General features: G+C 51.6%; 1 protein-coding gene across 1 annotated transcript; it reads left to right on the plus strand.

Annotated features, from left to right (window-relative positions):
• Nucleotides 1-252: 252 nt before the first annotated feature.
• Nucleotides 253-2,905, plus strand: GJB4 (gap junction protein beta 4). The gene is made up of 2 exons (XM_027620668.1): nt 253-374; nt 1,698-2,905. Exon 2 carries the CDS (start codon nt 1,784-1,786, stop codon nt 2,582-2,584), a length of 801 nt encoding a protein of 266 aa, XP_027476469.1. The 5' UTR covers nt 253-374; nt 1,698-1,783; the 3' UTR covers nt 2,585-2,905.
• Nucleotides 2,906-21,231: the final 18,326 nt, after the last annotated feature.

Here is a 21,231-nt window from a genome sequence, read left to right on the forward strand (position 1 = left end):
GGCAATGGGAAGGGGCTAGGGGCAACAGATAGGGGCCACTGGTGCTGACCTGGGCCCTGGCATAAAGATACCAGGCTCCTGCACTGTCCGCCCCCTAAAGACAACTTCACCCACATATCTGCCAGCTCAGGGAGCCAGACCCAGCCCAGCCCATCCAGGCTGGAGAGAAGGCGTGGGCCAGGGGAAAAGAGCCACAGGTGTTTGCTCTGAATCTGTGCCCGGGGAAGTTCACCCCCCTGCCCACCCGCTCACTCTCCCTTGGCTCATTGGCTCAGAAAGCTCCACCCAACAGAGGCGTGAGGAACAAAAGCTGCCTCCGGGAGGCCCCCGGGCAGACAGACCAGGGACCAGAGAGTCGGCTAGACCCAGGAAAGGTGAGGACCAAATTGGGCAGGAGACCGGGCTGGGAAGCAGGGACCAGATGGGCTGAGGATTCCTGAGAACTCGGGCTGCAGGCTGGGCTCCTGGGAGGAGCAGAGGGGACAGAGGTTCCCTGGAGAAACCTCAAGGAGGGAGAGGGATGTCCTGCCAGACCAAAGGGAGGACAGAGGACCAGAGAAGAGACAGGAAGAGGAGGGACCAGGAAGAAGGAGTTTCAGTTCAGCAATATCTACCATGTGTTCACCAGGCCAGGCCAGGTGCTGAGTGCTGGGGAAACGGATGGATGAGCTGTAGAGGCTTGCCCTCCAGGTGCTGACAGTCGCACAGGAGACAGGAAAAGAGACCATCTGAGTACCAGCGATCTATTCTGCAGAGGAGTGTACTCGGAAAATGTCCCAGGGTCACAAGCTCTGAAGATGCTGAGGTCTGAGTCAGGGACAGGGGAGGGGCCGGGGCCAGAGATGGAACCTGATGGCGCCCCAGATAAGGGGGTGTGGAGGACAGAGCACACAGGGCAGGGGCCTGACCGGGAATAATAGGAGAGCTGGCTAGCAGAGAAGGACAGTGTTCCTGAGAGCAAAAGCAAGTGTTGGGGGGAGGACCAAGCCAGAATCCTGCCTCTGTCCCTTCCCCAGTCCCTCCCTAAAGGTGAAATGGTTGGAATTCCAGAGGAACCCAGTGTGGTCAGGACGGTCGGCACCGGTGCGGGGGAGGGGTGGTCGATGGTGCCAAACCCCCACGGTTCCAAAGAGCCTGTTTAGTCTGGGAGGAAATGTCAGGGCTGGGGATGTCCTGGGCCTCTCCATGAGGACAGATATCACTCAGGGGTCTGCCAAGAGGCCGATGGGAACACGCCCAGCACAGGGTCTGGCTCCCGTTGGGTGCTCAGTAGAAGTTGGAGGACGATAAAGACACACCTCCCTCCCCTCCTGCAGCTAAAGGGAGGGCAAGTCATCCAATCCACACCTTCTTGCTGTTTCTGTAGAAGTCGTGTGATCCGCAGGGCTCAAACTTGGGGTCAAAGAAGTTGGCGGGTGCGTTGGTGCGAGATGATTATTGTCCCATTTATCCATTGCTTCATAGAATAAAATCTTCCCTGATTTGGGAACTGGAAGGTGGGGGTTCAGCACCAGCTCTGCCACTTCCAGCTGGGGAGCCTTGGGTGGGTACCTCCCTGGGCCTTAGCTTACTCCCCCGTGAAACTGGGTAACGGCCATGCCGACCCCACCAAGTCATTGCAAGTGAGGACGTGATGACAGAGTGTTGGTGAAAGGGTTTTGCCAATTGCACCTTTAATAAAGGGCACCCATTTCCAGGCTCTCCCGGCCTCGCAGCCCCCACGCCACGAGTGGGTGCTCACAGGTGCAGACGGTCCACGTGAGGAAGCCAGGACACTATCAGCATGAACTGGGCATCCCTGCAGGCCCTCCTGAGCGGCGTGAACAAGTACTCCACAGCACTGGGCCGCATCTGGCTGTCGGTGGTGTTCATCTTCCGCGTGCTGGTGTACGTGGTGGCGGCCGAGGAGGTGTGGGATGATGAACAGAAGGACTTCATCTGCAACACCAAGCAGCCGGGCTGCCCCAACGTCTGCTACGACGAGTTCTTTCCCGTGTCCCACGTGCGCCTCTGGGCCCTGCAGCTCATCCTGGTCACCTGCCCCTCGCTGCTGGTGGTCATGCACGTGGCCTACCGCCAGGAGCGTGAGCGCAAGCACCGCATGAAGCACGGGCCCGACGCCCCGTCCCTGTACGACAACCCAAGCAAGAAGCGGGGCGGGCTCTGGTGGACATACCTGCTGAGTCTCATCTTCAAGGCTGCTGTCGACGCTGGCTTCCTCTACATCTTCCACCGCCTCTACCAGGATTATGACATGCCCCGAGTGGTGGCCTGCTCCGAGTCACCTTGCCCCCACACGGTAGACTGCTACATCTCTCGACCCACAGAGAAGAAGGTCTTCACCTACTTCATGGTGGCCACAGCTGTGATCTGCATCCTGCTCAACCTCAGTGAGGTCACCTACCTGGTGGGCAAGAGGTGCCTGGAGACCTTCAGTCCGAGGCGCAAGCGGTCTCGGCACCGGGACCACCTGCCCGACACGTGCCCCCCATATGTCCTCTCCCAGGGAGAGCACCCCCAAGATGGGAACTCTGTCTTAATGAAGGCTGGGTCGGCCACCGTGGATGCAGGTGGGTTTCCATAACCTGTGAGGTCGGTAGCAAGGACCACCAGGGCCGTGGTCTGTTCCCTAAGGCCACGGCAGGGTGGTGGCATCTTTTCTGCGGCAGGGCGGGTGAGGAAGACGGTTGCAGGGCTCAGGAAGCCCACCCAGGGGCCAGTGCTGGAGAGCAGTTTGGTCTCTGGGTCCTGAGCCCCAGGGGAGGGAGGTTGACGGCTGGTGGGCATTTTGTATATGGTAATGGCATATGTGGAAACTGTTAATAAATATGATTTTCCCAGTATGTTGTAGACCGGGCGGGGCGTGGTGGGTAGAAGTGTCAGGGGGGTTCACCATGGACCTCAGAAAGGAGGCCACAACCACTCAGTGAGCACCTGAGCCCCGGGACCTCAGATCCAAGCTCATCCATCACACACACCACACACCACACACTACACGCCAGACGCCACACGCCACACGCCACATAACATACGCCACACATTCACACACACACAGTGCACCCCCAGGACTTGGTGAGAATGCCAAGAGGCTGCTCCAGGGGTCTCTGGACTCTGCAAGCAGCTGGCCAAGGCAGGAGGAGTGAGACCCCAGGAGACCCCGGGCCCAGCGTGGCTCAGTTCTCAGAAGGAGTCCCTCAGGTGAATGCATGTAGTTCAGGAGGCCTCCGCCTCCACCATGCCAGCCTCCCTCACCCTGTCCAGCCCAGGTCTCAGGGAGGCGAGTCTCCTCTGAGGGTGGGAGGAGAAGGCCTGGAGCGTGTGCACAGTGCTGAGAGCAAACCCAGGATGGGGAGTCTGCCAGGACGTCCAAGGGGGCTATCCCCACAGGCCAGGGACCTGCTGAGAGCATCTGAGCTAAAGGGTCCCTCAGAGAGCCTCACGTCTGAGGAATTCCCCTTCTCTTCCCCGGACACACATCCCTCACCCTCCCACCCCCTCCCCCACCACTCAGACCCAGACCACTCCCAGAACCACACGCCCAGCCGGGACCTGCCCCTGAGTCCCCGAGCCTCCCACCATCTGCCCAGGGCCCAACCCTCCGGGAGGCCCCCAGGTCTCCTCCAGTCAGCAGCTCCCGAACAGACCGCACCCACCCTTCCTCACACATCACCCACCCACCCCACCCCAGGAATGGCGTGCCAGCCACCCAGCTGTCTGAGCCGGGAGCTGGCCTGACTTCCTCGTGCCCTCCCATCTTCCAGCCTCTCACGGTGCACAACCCAGTACAGTACCACAGTCGGCCAATTCCAACCCCAAACGTCCCGAGTCTGCCCTTCCTCTCCCACCGCTCTTCCAGCACAGGGACAGAGTGGTCTTTCTACACACGCACCTGACTGCGGCGTCCCTCCTGCTTCAAAAATTCTCCCGCTACCACCACTACTCCCCACTGCCCCTCCATCTGGTCCCTGCTGACCTCCCCGACGTCACCCCTGCTTCCTCCCTCCTTGTACCCACCAATAAAACCAAAGGCCTTATGGGTCCCCAACCAGACACATCACGCCGCGTCACAGCTCGGGCCTTCGGATATGGGTTCCTTCTGCCTGGAATGCCCTTCCTTCCTCCCCTGGGACCCCTCCTCAGACCCCAAGGTTCGAACCCTTAAGCCTAGCTTGTGCCTCTGCCATTCTCCCCATCAGTCCGTGAGCCCTTCATGAGCAGGACACTGACTCACCCAGGTCCCCAGCTACCTTTAATAAATGTTTGGTAAATGAGTAAATGGCCTATGAGCTGCTTGGGGGAAGGGACTTGTCTTGTTTACCTGAATCCTTCACCACACCTCGGCCAGGGATAAGCTGTCCTCCCATTTGTTTGTAAGTTGCCTCATTGTTGCTGTTTTAACTAAATCTAACCTAAACGTTTCATTTATAGTTGAGGAAACTGGCCTAGAGATGGGGTGAGTCTGCAGGGGGCTGTGTCTCCTGTGGCCCCTAGAGAGCCTCTGTGCCTCCCCCTCCCCCCAGCTATGGGATGAGATCGGGCATCACGCGCATCTTAGGTCAGGGCCCCAGAAGTGGGGCCAGTGGCCAGAATTCATGCTCACGCAGAGGAAGGAGCGAGGGAAGCAGGCTAGGGAGGAGGCCGAGCTGGGTATGGGCTCAGGGAAACTTAGCCTTGACCTCAGTGCGGCGAGGGGCCTTTGGACCGTACATCTCACCGCTGAGTTGTCCCCACTGGAGGAGAGGGCATCAGGCTTTGGAACTCTTGTATCAGTCAGTCGTTGGCTTCAGGCCAGTCCGTGGGCAGGAAGGCTGGCAGGAAGGGGTAGGTGACTCCTATCCAATCAAGGTCAATTCTCCAGGGGCAGCTATAAGCCACGAGCACCCTGTATTCCATAGCAGCTAGGGAATGGGTGTCCCCCGGTAAAGGGGACATGGGCAGGGCACAAATACCATCCACTGAACTCCTGGTCCCAGGAAATAAGGGTGGCTCTACCTCTAATCCAGACCAGAGCTGTGACCACCCAATCCCAGAAAACAGGCTGGCGCTCTCAACCCATTCAGAACCAGATGGCCCCATACTACTCAAACCAACGTAGCTCCCACGTGCAGGCCAGCAGACCAGCCATAGCCCACTCCCTGTGGGAGTCCAGAGTCCCCATTCCAGTGTCCGCTGCAGGGCCAGAATAGGGTGAGGGCATCCGGGGACCTGACTACTCCTGTGGCAGCCCTCTTCGTGGGAGCTGTTCCCAGAGGTCCTAAGTCCCGAGCCAGTGAGCCAGACAGAGCCGGAACACCATCTGAGCAGCCCGAGGCCCCAGAGGAGCTGAAAGAATCCTCTGGGAAACACTTGAGCTGGGACACTTTTATCCTCAGCCCCACCCACACTCTCAAGACCCCCCCACCCACCCTCACTACCCCCTCAGACTTTCCACCTCCCCCTTCTTGAAATCTCTTCGCTCAGCTGGGCCCCTGCCATCTCTCCCCTCCACCTTTGGCCCTGCCCCCCTTTGCTGCCCCCTCATTGCTCTTCCGCTCATGAAAGACTTGAGGAGTCAGGGCCTTGGGTATTCTCTCACAGCCCAGGGCTGCGGGGACCAGCTGGGCGTCACTCTGTCCTTTTCATTCCATGCCCTCTGTGTCTCTCATGACCTCCCCCTCTGCTCCATTTAGCTACGCACTCACAGGACCACACCTGGGACTTTGTCTTCACCCAGAGCTGCTCCGCGTTGAGAATCTCCCATTGGATTCAAATCAACAAATATTTATTGTTCACTTTGATGTGACAGGCCCCATGCTAGGTCCCAAGGATTCATCTGGGAAGAATCAGATACGGTCCCCGATCTCATGGAGTTTACATGCCATGAAGAGGACAGCTCATGGCATGCTGGGGAGCACGGGGTAGTGAGGGGAGGGGGAAGGTGGGGCCAACATCCAGGAATGCAGGAAATGCTTCCTTGAGGCTTCTTTTTTTTTTTTTTAAGATTTTATTTATTCAGTTGAGAGAGAGAGAGAGAGAGAGCCCACACTTGCAGGGTGGGGGAGGAAGTTCAGAGGGAGAGGGAGAAGCAGGCTCCCTGCTCAGCAGGGAGCCCAATGAGGGATTCCATCCCAGGACCCCGGGATCATGACCTGAACTGAAGGCAGACGCTTAACAGACTGAGCCACCCAGGCGCCCCTTCCCTGAGACTTCTTAAGGTGACACCTGGAGAAAGAAGAGAATTTTGCCAAGCAGAGCAGGAGGGGTTGCCAGGCGGAGGGTGAGCAAGCCTGATGACAAGGATGGGAAGTACCCCAGGAGGGCTGGAGCTTGGTGGGGAGGCTCATGGGAAGAGTCAGGCTGAAGTAGACAGGGGCTCCGTCAATGCAGCACTTTCTTGGTAAAGCCCTGTTAATCATCTTGGACTTTATCCTCAGGACAACAAGAAGTCACTGGAGAGACTCAGCACAGAAGTGATGTGATCTAAGGCACAGTGCCTCTGGTTAATGTGCAGAGGGGCCAAGGCAGGGTCACCTATTTGGAAACTCACATAGCAGGCCAAGAGACAAACAACAATGGCATCAACAAGGGTGTGTGCAGTGGCGATGAAGAAGTAGCTGGATTTAAGAAAGACCTACGAGATAGAATCAGATCGATTTGGTGATTTGAGTAGGTGTGGGGACCAGGTGGAGAGGCACCAAAGTGACACCCAGGTTTCTGCTCTGGGTGGTGGTGCCATCTCCCCAGTGGAGGAGCAAGTTTGCGGGAGATCCGGATAACCTCAGTTACAGACACGTGGAGTCAGAGAGATAGATAAGATAGCCTGCTCATCCCCTCTCTTTGCGGGACCAGCTCAGCCCCTGGATCGCCTTCTCTCTTTCTCTCTCTCTCTCTCTCGAATACTATACTTATTACCATTTCTGGTGACTTCACCTCTAACACCCACCTCTCCGTGCTTTCACTTCCTTGTTTCCACGGATCTTTATTCATCTGTGAAACCCACCCACATACGTGCTCACACCCCAGACCGGGTCAGTACCAAGGGCTCATCACCACCCACCTATCTGCTTCCTGCTCCAGCCCTTCCTCTGCCATATCCATGGGACCTCCCCCATGTCGCTGTCTATCACCCCTTCGGTGACCTCTGTCCCTCTTTCCCCAGCTTAGACTCCGAGGGCCCTTCGTAGATGTATCCGCTGCTGCCTGCCTTTGCCTGCTGCTATAATTACTCAGCAGGCAAGACCCCAACCCCAGTACAACCCCACTCTCCATGTGGCACCTGTTCCAGAGCACCTGGAGAATAACACAACTGGACTGAGTGGTTTCAATGGAAACTTCTGACCACAAACCTCAGGTGGGCACTCAGCCTCTCTAGCAAATTCTACATTTTCCTAAAACTCTAACCCTAGTCTCCGAGATGACTGTATCATACCTTCTCTTCTCTCCCCAAGGCTCCAGTCCCCGTTCCCCTAAACCTCCTCGGCTGACAGGCAGACATTAGGTTCCCATTCACCCTGCCTTCTCCCCTGGGACACAGATGAGCATCCCTGCTCCTGGTACACCCTCCACTTGGACACTGGAGCCCTCACCTCTCACCTACTCTGGACTGTGCTCCACACTTGTTGCCCCACAATTCTGTAAATATGCTAGAATGTCCTCTCTCTTTTTCAAATTCCCTCTTGACACCACATCCTTCTCCAGCTACCACCCCCTTTACAAAAAAACAAAATTCTCTAAAGGTTGTCTACACTTGTTGTCTCCACTCCCTTATTGCATTTACCCATTTTAGTCAGGACTATTCTTGTCAAGGTCACCAATGGCCAACAAGTTGCCAAATCCAGTGGTCAGTTCTTCATTCTCGTCTTCCTCCCTCAGCGACATTTGGCCATCAAGAGCTCCCTCCTTAAACACCATCTTCCGTGGCTTCCAGACAGCACGCTCTCCTGGCTTCCCTCCCACCTTGCTAAGGGGCCCTCCTTGATCTCCACCGATGCCTCTTCTTCCTCTTGCTGATCTCTAAATGCAGGGTGCCCTCGGGCCCAGTTCTCTACCCTCTCTTCCCCTCTGTGACCTTGTCCAGTACCATCTATAAAGCCATCTATAAAGTGATGGCTCCCACATTTATACGTTCGGACCTAACCTCTCCCACGAGTGTTAGACTCATGCATCCAACTTCCCATTAGTCATCCAAAACAAAACTCCTAACCCCCTACCAGAGAACGGATTTACGCCCTCTCCCAGTCTTCCCACCTTGGAAGGTGACATCCCCCACCCACCCAGCTGCTCAGTTCAAAAATCTAGGTATTGCTTTCCTCATAAGCACATCCACACCACTAGTAAGTTATATTGGGTATAATTCCAAGTTCAAAGTTCATTCCCTTCCAATCATCTCCAAGTGCCTCGTCCCCCAGGCCAAGCCACCTCATTGAGCCCCAGGATAGCTGCAGTAGCTGGCTCCCTGCCTCCTCCCTTGCCCATGGCAGCCTGCAACATCTTCTGCCAAGATCAGTCAAGTCACTCCCTTGCTTAAAACCCTCCGGGTGGCTTCCCATAATGGCCGTAAAAATGAAAAGAAACCAAACTCATTGCTGTGGCCTGCAAAGCCCTACATGGATAGGCCCTGGCCGCCTCTGCAAACCCCTCTTCTTTGGCTCTCCCCTCTGCACGCATGCACCCACACTGGCCTTCTCTCATCTCAGAGTCTTTGCACTGGCTTCTGTTGGCCACACTCTTCCCCCCACCCCCAGGGCTTCACATGACTTGTCTCCTTGTCATTCACATCTCAACTCAGAAATCCTCTCCTCCAGGAGGCCACTTCTGACCAGCCCTCCCCAGATGAAGCACGTGCACCACAGTCACTCTCTACCACGTGACCCCATTTTATCTTCTTTGTAGCATTTACTAGTACATGAAATGTTATTTGTTTACATGTCTGTTCTCAGTACCATCCCACTAGAATGGACTCCTGAGCACAGGGACTCCTGTCATGTCCATCCATTTATCCACCAGCACCTAGAACAGTGCTTGACACATAGTAGGCAGTCAATAAAAATAAAGCCAGGTGGAGATATCTAGTAGGCTGTTGGATGCCGGGAGTGGGGGGGTGGGGGGGAGGGAAGGACTGGTCAGGAAATATTGACTTGGGAATTGTCAGCAAAATGCCTGAACACAGCATAAGATTTTGGTCCAAAATTATCGCTCAAGTAGGAAGTATCTGTCTTATACCCAAATCCTTACAAGTCTCCCATGTTGTGGAGCATGCTCTCAATTACTGCATTTTGAACAACAGAATGCTCTTTGGGGGAAACTCATTAGCCTGAAATAACCCCAATCAATGAAGTCCTGGATATTCGTGGCAGTCACTGGGTGGAATCAGAAAAAAATGGAGAGAAAGACATTTCACACAGATTCAATCATTACTCCTGGTGCTATGACTTTACAATAGCAAGTATTGTCTTTCCAGGCAAGCCCTTTATAAAAAAAACAAAACAAAACAAAAAAAAACACTTTAAGAACAGTAAAGGAAGTGGTTATGTTGTGGCGATGACAAATACACACCTACCAGATGTTTTTTTTTTTTAAGTTATGCAACCTAGTATTATGCAACCAGGCTTTAAGGCAGAGAATAAAGTTTTCCATTATCATTCACAGATTTAAAAAGCACTATGTCACAAATACCTTGGGCAAAAATAAAGTTTGTGCATTCTGTAAAAGGCTAGTGATAACAAACAAAAGGCAAAAATAAAGTTTGTGCATTCTGTAAAAGTTAGTGATAACAAACAAAACTCTAATGATGTTAACCCAGGTGTTACAGAAAAATGTTCGAAGTTTAAATAAAATTGCTTCATAAACTGTTCAGGGGAGGAAAAAATAATAGGTTTACTACATTGTTCTACATAATATGTGATCTTAAAATAGGTAGCAAATTCTAGAGAGTATTATATTAAGTGAAAGAAGTCAGTCAGAGAAAGAGAAATACCATATGATTTCACTCGTAAGTGGAATTTAAGAAACAAAACAAACGAACATGGGGGTGGGGAAAGAGAGAGACAAACCAAGAAACAGACTCTTAGCTGTAGAAAACAAACTGCTGGGGGCACCTGGGTGGCTCAGTCGATTAAGCGATTAAGCGTCTGGCTTCAGCTCAGCTCATGATCCCGAGGTCCTGGGATGGAGCCCCACTTCTGGCTTCCGGCTCCCTCCTCAGCAAGGAGTCTGCTGCTTCTGCTCCCTCTGCCACTCCCCCTGCTTGTGCTCTCTCACTCTCACTCTCTTTCAAATAAATAAATAAAATCCAAAAAGAAAAGAAAAAGAAAACAAACTGAAAGTTACCAGAGGGGAGGGGGGTGGGAGGTTGGGGCAAATAGGGGATGGGAATAGATAGATAGATAGGTAGATAGATGATAGATAGATAGATGATGGATGATGGGGCTTAAGGAGTGCACTTGTTGAGATGAATACCAGGTATTGTATGTAAGTGTTGAATCACTGAAATCTACACCTGAAACTAAATTTATACTGTATGCCAACTAACTGGAATTTAAATGAAAACTTGGAAAGAAAAAAAATAGGTAGCAAACTAAGTTAATAAAGTAAATTATTATTTCAACCACACTGAAAGTTTATGTATTCAAATCAGCTCCCAAACTTTTGAGGGTCTCCTCACTGGGAATATAGGGGGTTGCAGTTTATTTGGAGTCCTCTTGCATCTGGGCTTCTATGGTAGGTGGTAACTCAAGCCGTGAGGGTGGCTGATACTGTACAGAGTCTGTGGGGGTAGAGATGAGAAGATCCCCTAGGATGGAGGCTTAAAGGCCAAATAGAATGGGGGAAAGCCAGCAAAGGGGACTGCAGGGTAAACTGATATCATAGAAGCCAAGGGAATATGATGTCACAAAGAAGGAAGATGAAGTCACGGAAGCCAAGAGACAAATGTTCTAGAGAAGTTTCTAGAACTTCTAGAATTTTCTAGGAGAGGACTCTCTAGAGAAGGAGAAAGTGATCACCAGGGCCAAACGTTGCCATGGGGCAAATTAGATAAGGACTGAAAAGTGTTGATTCCATTTACATGGATATCATTGGCACCCATGGGAAGAGCATCATCTGTAAAGAATGGGGTGCAGAAACCAGATCCCAGGGAAGTGGAGAAGGGAGAACAGCAAGGACCAAGTACATGGAAATAGCAAGTGTGGACAACTGGTTGGAAAATGGTGGCTGGGAGAAGAATAGAAAATGAAAGGGTATTTTTGCCAAAGGATAGGAGCGGTCAAGAATTTATTTTTATAGTGAGAGAGACTTGAGAATATTTAGATAATGATGAAATGAATCCAGTAGAGGGGAAAGTAGGTCAAGGTCCCCCATAGAGCCAGAGGGAATGGGATGCAGAGCCCAGATGGAGGCTCAGACTTCAATAGGAAAAGGACAGGTCAGCTACTGTAACAAGAGGGAGGGAGGGTAGGGTGAGACAGGTGCAGGTAGGTCACCCCCCTCTCTAACCACAGCCTCCCCCCAGCTGTCTCACCTAGCTTTCCCTCAGCATCTGTTCATGTTTGCTCCACAGACCCACAGGGGGACACATAGGCACCTCCAGACCTGACCCCCTGACTTCCTCCCAATCTCCCAGCCCTTCCTGCATTCCCTTCCTTCTGCATCCTGCCTAGGCCTGGGATCCGCAATCTCTCCCACCACCCTCATGTCACATGGGAGCTCTTAGACTAATGTCTCCTTCCTTCTAGACCGCAGTCTCTCTGAGGGCCAGAACAGTATCCAGCTGGTTTGCCAATGTATCCTCGGGCCCTGCACGGTGCCTGGTATACAGTAAAATGGTAGTCAATATTTGCTGAGATAATGACTGGAATGAACTGCTGTCCAACCAATATCCCCATCATCCCTCTGCCCTTCCTGCTTAGCCCGGATCAGTCCAGCTGTACTTGCCGTGGCTACACCCTGTGGTGGGCTTTGCTCCAGTGAACCCAGGAGCCAACCAGAGTGAGGTCACTGCAAATCCGTGTTCTCCAGCCCCACCTGACAGCCCTCCTTCTTCTCTGCTTCGGTTCTCTGCCACTGTTAATGGTGGTGTCTGGCCTTCTCAGGCTTCTCCACTCTCCTCGAAACTTCTAGCCAGTTCTATCTGATCTTCATCCCATGTCTCAGAGGAAGCAAAAGCTTCCAAGAATGCTCTCCCACTGACTGACCCCAGACCTGCAGACCAACCCGCAGCCACACCGGCCCTCCCTCCTTCCCTCAGCATAGTAAATGAGGTGAGCTCACTCCTGTTACTGCTTTAACCTCCCTTACCCCACCACACCCCATGCTCAGGACCCCTGCTCTCCCACCTCTTCCTGCCCTCCTGCTTCTTCAACCTCTAGCTCTCTCCTGGCTCCCCAGCATTTCAGCAGACTCATATCTCTCCCATCCAAAAGCCAAAACAAAACCCTTCCTCGACCCCATGTCTCCCACAACCACCTCCTTATCTCTCTCTTGGCTTTCTCAACTGCACCTCCCAGAACAGGTCTGCACTCACCATCTGGACTTCCTCAGCTCCCACTCCCTCCCACCAGCTATGATCTGGTCCCTGCTCCATCACCCCACCCAAGCAGCCCTGCCCTTCCCGAGCACACGTGAGATTCCTTCACCACCAAGCCCAGTGGATGCTACCAGTCCCTGTGCCATGAGCCATTTCACAGGGTAAACTGCCTTCCCTCTGTACCTCATCCCATACCACAGATACCTTGTATGTGCTGCCCAGCCTGGCTCCAAGTGGAGGAGCTATAGGCAACTGTCGGTCATGCAACCGGCCCCTGGACCTCATGTGGATATGTGCTCCAGGTGGGGCCACTCGAGCTTCCTCCCCAGATTATTTGAATCCTTTCTAAGGGAAACTTGGGAAGGTGTGAGCTTAGAGCTGGTGACCCTGCGCAAAAGCCTGTCAGCATGTGGAGAGAGGAGCCAACAGTCAGAGAGGAGCAGAGGTGAGGCAAGAGGGAGAGACATGGCCAGACCTGGCTCCAGCTGGTGCATCTGGGGCTCCTAGGCACCCCTGCCCTCCCCATGTTTCTACAAACCATCAATTCCCCTCTGTACCCAAACTCATTCAAATTGGATTTCTGTCATTTGCAATCAAGAGCACTGACCAATACGCCCAGGCTTCTTCTAGTTTTCCTGATGCTGCAGTCATGCCCTGTCAATGTCCTTCACTGCCCCCCACCACTGGGGGGGGTCCTCAGGGCTCTTCCCAGGGGCTCTTGCCATTGGGTCTGCTCTCCCGGTCTCCACTCCCTCCCTGGGTGAGCTCCTGGGCTCCCATGGCCTTCATTACCATCTGGTCACTGCTGATTCCCAAATCCCTATCTCCTCACGGATTATTTCCTTGTCTCCTATTTTCCCCTAAAATCCCTAATTTTCCTGAATATTTTTATTGTGATAAAATATACAGAACATGAAATTGCCATTTTAACTATTTTTAGGTGTACAATTCAGTAGTGTTAATTCCATTAACAATGTTGTACAACCAACACCACTATTTCCAGAACTTTCTCATTACCCCTAACAAAAACTCTGTACCCACTAAATAATAACCCACACTCAGGCCTCCACCCAGCCCTTGGTAGCCTCCAATGACTTACTATCTCTCTGAATTTACCTATTCTAGGTATCCTAGAAATCATACAATATCTGTCCTTTTGTGTCTGGCTTATTTCCCTTGACATACTGTTTTCAAGATTCATCCACATTGTAGCATGTATCAGACTGGATTCCCTTGAATGGCTGAATAATACTCCATTGTATGGATATACCACATTTTGTTTATCCATGCTTCCTTTGATGGACATTGGGGTTGTTTCCAAACATTTGCTCTGGCTATTGTGAATGGTACTGCTATGAACATTCATGCTCTCTTCAGATCTTCTGGGTATAGACATAGGTGTGGACTTGCTGGCTCATGTGGTCATTCTCCATTTTTTTTGGAGGAACTGCCAAACTGTCTTCCATAGCAGCTTCCATTTTGCATGGGCACCAGCAATGTACAGGGTTCCCCATTGTTCTTCTCTTTCCTGTCCCATGCACCCTGCTGCCCCTGAACATCCAGACATGTGTGTTCCACAGACAACCCAGCAGGGCATTTGAATGCAGAGGAAAACTCGGTTGTGTGAAAACAACCAGCACTGAGCCACATCCCATCCCCGAGGCTCTGGGATGGGCTGTGTTGGGCATTAGGTGAAGCTCAGGGATGGAGTGTGGGATGGAGTGACACTGTCTGATGCACCCTTGCATCATAGAAAAGGGGCTTTTACAAGTCATGTCAGAGTGTTCTGATGGCCTTGTCAAAATGGCAGCACTGGAATCTCATTTACAAACACACATACCACTTAGCCAACTCCAGACACAATGACCCTATCATTTCTTTCTGCTTCTCCCAACCTGGTTCCCTTCTTGTGCTTCCCAGCTCAGCCAATGGCAAATCACCTACTCAGGTGCCTATGTCAGGACCTCCCCAAACAGCGAGTTCAGGAACCATGACCCTGCAGCCCAGAACCCATCTAGGCTCTACTCCCTGATGCCCAGTGCTCAGCACCTCTTTGACCCAGAATCAAGGCTCCGGAAGCTCCCACAGTGCAGGTGGCAGGCTGATTTCAGGAATCTGGCACATGCCTCACCCCAGGCTGGCTTCCCCAGCTGCCCCGATGCCCACACCCTTGCAGCTCAAAGGGTAGCTCAAGCAAAGAGCCTCTTCCTATGGGAGAACAGAGGCTGGGTAAAGACAGACAGACCCAACCACACAGACAGCCCACTTGTCCCTTGAGTACCAGACCAGGGATTTGGGCCTGGTGGCAGAAGGGAGGGGAGAGAGATGAGGCTCCATGAGGGAAGGCTTCCTGGAGGAGGCAGATGGTCAGGGAGGGACTTCTAAAGAGTAGGTGGGTGGGATGCTAAGCTAGAAGGAACTGATCAAACAGCCACTCTGTGTCAACATGGGACGGGGGCTTATTCTGCGTGATGGGTTTATTCACTCATTTGGCAAATACTTTGTCTACAAAGTGCCAGGCACTGTTTTAGGTGCTGGGAACACAGCAGTGGACACAACAGACCCCAAAAAATGGCTGTCCTCAGATTCTAGAGATGGGAGAGACAATTAATAAGAAGAAGCTACAAAATATAGACTATATTACATGATCATAGTTGCCAAGGAGAAAAATGAAGCAGGAGAGAGAATGTGGGGAGGGAAATTTGTAGCAATTTTAATGAGGAGGCCAGGGAAGGTAAGGCAGCACACCGTGCAGAGACGGGGGGAAATGTGCCCGAGGAAAAGGTGCGCCCACGAGCACGAAGCCTGGGGAAGAGCCCCGGCACGCCCATGGACGGCAAAGAAGCCACCGAGGCCAAGCAGCAAGAGAGCCAAGAAGCCAGAATGTTCAAGTGAGGCCCGAGAAGGACCAGCTGACACGGGGTCCTATAAGCCATTCCTATACCTCTAGCTGTCACTCTGAGTGATCCAAAAACCAGGGGAGCACTTTGGGGAAAAGAAGGGGGGGCATGATCCCCTGGATGGCTGCGTTCAGGACAGATGCACGAGAGCAAGGGATAAAGAGGGTGATCAGTTATAAGACGCCTGCAATAATGCAGGAAAGAAATTATCTGTGGCTTTGATGTAACCAGGATAACATCAAGACAGTCAGTGAGAAGTGGCCAGATTTCAAAAACATTTTGAAAGTAGCACCAAAATGATTCGGTGGCAGTGAACATGGGGTAAAAACAAAAAAGAGAGTCAAAAATGACTCTTTTTTTTTAAGGTTTTATTTATTTATTTATTTGAGAGAGAGAGAGAGAGACAAAGATAGCCACAGAGAGCATGAATGAGAAGAGCGAGCAGGAGCAGGGAGGAGAGGGAGAAGCAGACTCCCGCGGAGCAGGGAGCCCGATGCGGGGCTCGATGCGGGGCTCGATCCCAGGACCCTGGGATCGTGACCTGAGCCGAAGGCAGACGCTTAACTGACTGAGCCACCCAGGCGCCCCTCAACAATGACTCTTATGTTTGGGGCCTTAACGAGTAGATGAGTACAATTGCTATTTACTCATCTGGATGAGTAAAGGATGGAGAAAGATGGAGAGGGACATATGTAGGGAGCAGGGTGTCAGATAAAATCAGGACTCCTAACTCAATTTTAATTTCAAATAAAGAATAAGTAAGTTTTTTTTAGCATAAGTAAGTCCCATGTACTATCTGAAATTTAAATTTAACCAAGCATGTGCTTTGGGATTTGGTTTTGTTTTGTTTTGTTTTGTTTTGTTTTGTTTTGTTTTGTTTTGGGGGTTTTTTGTTTGCTTGCTTGCTTTGGTTCTAAAGCTGAAAATCCTAATAAGGAAGGAGTTTAATGGGGGACCTGGTGAGTTTGTGATACCTACGGGGTGCCCATAGGTGAAGTGGAGTAGAAGCTGAGCCCGTGAGCCCAGAATTCGGCGGGGATGGCCTGGCTGCAGATCAGCATTTAGGCGTTGTCAGCCTAATTCTAATATTTTAAATCCTGAGGCTGGATGACATTGCCAAGAGAATGAGTGGGGACAGAGAAGACACAGAGCCGAGGACTGAGCCCCGGGGCACCCCAATACTTCAAAGTCAGGGAGATCTGGAGGATCCAGCGAAGGAAACAGAGAAAGGAAAACCAGAAAGGAAGAAAAGTCAGGAGAGCGTGAAGTCCTGGCAACCAAATGCTGCCAGGAGTGCAGAGACCTAGCTGTGGGCGCCCCAGCAAGAGCGTCTAGGCGGACCGCGCTGAGCAGGGGCCTGAGGAGAGTGAGCTCAAGGGAGGTTCAGGGAACAGCTGGAGATACGGCATCAAGACAAATCTTCGGAGTCTGACTACAAAGGACTGGAAAGAGATGAGGCAGATGCTGGAGAAGTGGGGGGAGGGAGGCTTGTTTGCTCTTGAAGACAGGGAAATACCAGCACATTTACTGTAAAGGGAAAGATCCAGTAAAGAGCAGAAAGGAGAAGGTGGAGGAGAAAGAGAGGGGGCGTGAGGTCCAGGGTGGGTGAGAAGGGGTGGGATTCGGGGCACATGCAGAATGCTTGAAGCCTAACAGCAACTCAGAAAAGCCATGTGTTACCTCCACTAGAGGATGTGTGGGCAGAAGTTCCAAGTAACTCTCGGCATCTTGGAAGGAAAGCAACATTCTAGCCTGGATCCTGGGATATCTCTTCTTTCCTACCCACAGCCCCAGACATGCTGGAGCCTGACTGGAAAGCCCCATCCGTCCACCTGACCTGCTTCCCAGTGGGTTCTGCCTACCCCACTCTGCTCAAGGGAGGAGAGGCCCTTGAGGCCCAGGGAGGGCCTGAGCCCCTACTGCACATAGACAAACAAAAGGAGAACCCCAGCCAGAGAGGGAAACCCCTGCCTGAGGCCTGGGCAGAGTTTCAGACACAGGGAGCTACCTGGGAATAAGACCAGCCTGTGCCAAGGCTTGGGCCGGAAGAAGCACAGGGCCAGGCTTGGGGCCTGCCACCCCCAGAGAACAGGTGTAGGCCCTGAAGGGGGTGTGGGTGGCCCGGGCAGCTTCCAAGCCCTGGCACGACACAGCCTTGCCCCGAGGCGAGGGGATGGCCTACATGGCCTCCCACACATTCCCTTGCTCAGGGAGCAGGACTTGGAAGTGGGACAGCCACTTCACAGCCCCTTTCTGAATGGAGTCTCTTCCAGATCCCTCCAGAAAAAGCGAAGGCCAGTTGATGGAGGCACTGCCTGATGTCAGGAACAAGAGACCAGGCAAGGGCAGAACAATAGGACCTAGGCCATAAAGTCACCCGGTCAGCAGAGCTGAATAACCCAACCACACAGAGACACCACCTCATACACAACCGCACATGCACACAGCCTCACAAAACCCTACCAGCCACCTCTGCAACATCATATCCATTCACAACCACATGCACCAAACATACCTACCTACTCCCCACTCTACCCCACTTACACCCAACAAGCCAACTGCACACACCAAACAGACAGTTCTCATGCATAACTTTATGTGCACCCAAGATTAACTCTGCAAACAAGCACTGAGTGTCTGAGGCCTGGAGCTGCTGCAGGAGTGTCCCCAGCAAGCTCGCTGCACCCTTAGAGAGAACTTCAGGGAATGTTCTGAGCACGACAGCTGAGGAAGTGGGTGAGGTGGCTTCAGAGGGGGTGCCCAGGGAATACCAGGTGAAGAGCAGTCCAGGCAGAGGGAAAAGCAATTGTAAAGGCCAGGAGGCTGGACTGGACGTGGCGTGTTTGTGGAATAGAATGAAAGCCAGTGTGATTGGAGAATAATGACCAAGGGGACGTGTGATAGGAGGCAAAGCAGGAGCAGGTAGTTTGGAGCTTTGTAGGCCAAAGTCAGGAGAGTGGGTGTTAGCATAAAAGTAATGGTAAGTCACTGCAAGGATTTAATAAGGGAGTGAAAATGATCTGATTTATATCATTAAAGTACTACTTTAGCTAAGAGAAACCATGGGAGGAAAACTTTTTCAGCTCTCAGAGTGGGGAAGGCATTTCTAATTAGGATCAAACCCAGAAGCCATAAAAGATAAGATTGATACATGTGACTACATCAAAAATGTTTTAATTCTGCACCGCCAAAACTCCATATACAAAGTCAAAATACAAGTGTGAAACTGGGAGAGAGAGATTTTTTTTCTTTGTATCATAGACAGAGGGCTTCTTTCTTGAATATATAAAGAGCTCCCAAGAAATCAATAACTTAAAAGGTAACCATCTGGTAGAAAAATGGGCAAAAGCAAAGGACCGTTGACAGAAAGACAAACGAAATGGATGTTGAGTTCATCAAAAGATGCTCATCCTCACTCATAATAAGAGAAATGCAAAACAGAAGTATAATGAGATACCACCGGCAAAGGTAACACAGGTGGACAACATGCCACACATTGGCAAGGAGACGGGGAAACAGGCCCTCACGTCTGGTGGTAGCATAAACATCTTTGGAGAAGATTTGGCATTATCTGTCAAAATTGCAAATGAGCCTACAACTTTAACCCAAAAATTCCACTTCTAGGAATATATCCTATAGACTTAATTTTAAGATGCGTTAAATTATGTTTGTCCAAGGATATTTATTGCAGCGGTGTTTTAAAAAAGAAAGAAGGAAATATACAATTAAAGCTGCCTTAATTTTCATCCATATGGGACTGATTAAATATATTATAGTATAGATACTATTTAGCTGTTTGTTTGTTTCTCTTTAAAGAGATAGCTCTACATCTATTGATGGGGGAAATGGAATACTAGGCAGTTGTTTTATGAAAAAAAATGAGGTAGTTCTATGTCTATCAATAGAGGAAAAATATCCTATATTTTGTTAAATAAAAATAGCAAAGGGGGCGCCTGGGTGGCTCCGTCGGTGAAGCGTCCAACTCTTGGTTTCAGCTCAGGTCATGATCTCGGGGTCACAAGATCGGACCCTGCATAGGGCTCCATGCTCCGTGTGGAATCTTCTAGGGATTCTCTCCCTCTCCCTCTGCCCCTCCCCCCCAAATAAATAGATAAATAAAATCTCTTAAAAAAATAGCAAAGAGCAGAACCGTGTGCATAGCATATCTCCCTTGGGTAAAGGTCAAAAGAAGAGTTTCTATACAGTCAAAGATGGATAGTTGACCTCAGGAAGGAAAAACAAGTAACTGGAAACCTGGTGGTCAGATGGGCAGCCCTGGTCACGCAGTCTGGTGTTCGGGGAGAAGTCAGGAGTAGCACTAGAAATGTGGGACTCGTCAGTGGTGGAGAGTATGGAAAGCCCCCAGACTGGATGAGTTCACGCAGGAGAAAAGAGGCTAAGTCCTGGGACATGCCCACTCCGGACACTAGCGTGTGAGGCCTCCAAGGCACAAGGAAACTGGTGTCAAGGAAGCTAAAGGAAGAAAGTGTTTTGAGAAGGAAGCCGTGGTCAGCGGTGTCAGGTGCTTTTGTAGACCCAGGAGGGTGGGGACAGAGACATGACTGTTGGATTTAGCATCATGGAGATCCATGGTGACCTTGATAGGTCCGCCTTTAGGACATGCTATAGGGATGGAAACATTGTTCAAAATAAGAAAGTGGGGAGCGGGTTTGCTCTGAAATGCTGGAGAGCAACAGGTGGTAGGGGGCAGATGGCAGAGTCCTGGACCCTCACAGGACACTGTCAAACTCACACATCCCCCTGCACTGACCCATACACAGAAGCACCCGGACCACCCCAGCACTGAGCCTCAGCAATGATTTTCAGGGGCCAGGACCCAATGAGTAAAAGATGGTGTCTGCCCTGTGGCTTTGCAACTATCCAGAAACCACATGGCTGAGACCTCCAGAGCTGGCTCTGCTCCTTATCATCTGTATGATCCTGGGCTAGTCACCTAACTTCTCTGTACCTCGGTTATCTCATTCTTAAAATCAGGAAGGATCATGCTTTCCTCATCCGCGGCTCTGAGGATGAAATAGTCTTCCAGGCATGCCTGGAGCAAAGATGTCTCTGAGCATCCAATGCAGGGTTAGTTGTCTATCAAAATGAGTAGTGGGGCGCCTGGTGGCTCAGTTGGTTAAGCGACTGCCTTCGGCTCGGGTCATGATCCTGGAGTCCCGGGATCGAGTCCCACATCGGGCTCCCTGCTCAGCAGGGAGTCTGCTTCTCCCTCTGACCCTCTTCCCTCTCGTGCTCTCTATCTCTCAAATAAATAAATAAAAAATCTTAAAAAAAAAAATGAGTAGTAGGTAGGGTGATCATGTTACTGATCTTCTCAGGTTTGGGGGCACTTTTGAGAGTAAGGTGGTGATGTTAATTACATTGGGGCCACAAGTGTGAACCGGAACAGTCCTGGGAAAATGCCATGTATAGTCACCCCTGTGTTAGTAATATCAGTTCTATGGAGACAGTGAGGGCTCAGGCCCTGGGGTGACTAAGATCCCAGGACTCCCAGGGAGGCCAGAAACCCTGGGGTTTCTCCAAGGAGGCTGGGGAGGCTCCTTGTCATAGCACACTAATAACCATGACAAAGCGTCCTTGTGCCCAGAGCCCAGCCCCCTGCAGCCCAGCTGCAGGCCCTCCTCTTTCCGCAGAGCGTCTAGGGCCAGGGATCTCTGCCCCCAACACCCCCACCCCCACAGGATCTGCCCCTGGGCATAACTCAGGCAACAACCTCTCCCTACCAGCCCTCACCCCTAGACAAATGACCCCCCATCTCCCTTCCAGGCACCGGATTCGCCGTGCCCCTTCCCTTGTGGACGCAGAGTC

Source organism: Zalophus californianus, chromosome 4 (assembly GCF_009762305.2).
Source record: "Zalophus californianus isolate mZalCal1 chromosome 4, mZalCal1.pri.v2, whole genome shotgun sequence".
NCBI classification, from domain to species: Eukaryota; Metazoa; Chordata; class Mammalia; order Carnivora; family Otariidae; genus Zalophus; species Zalophus californianus.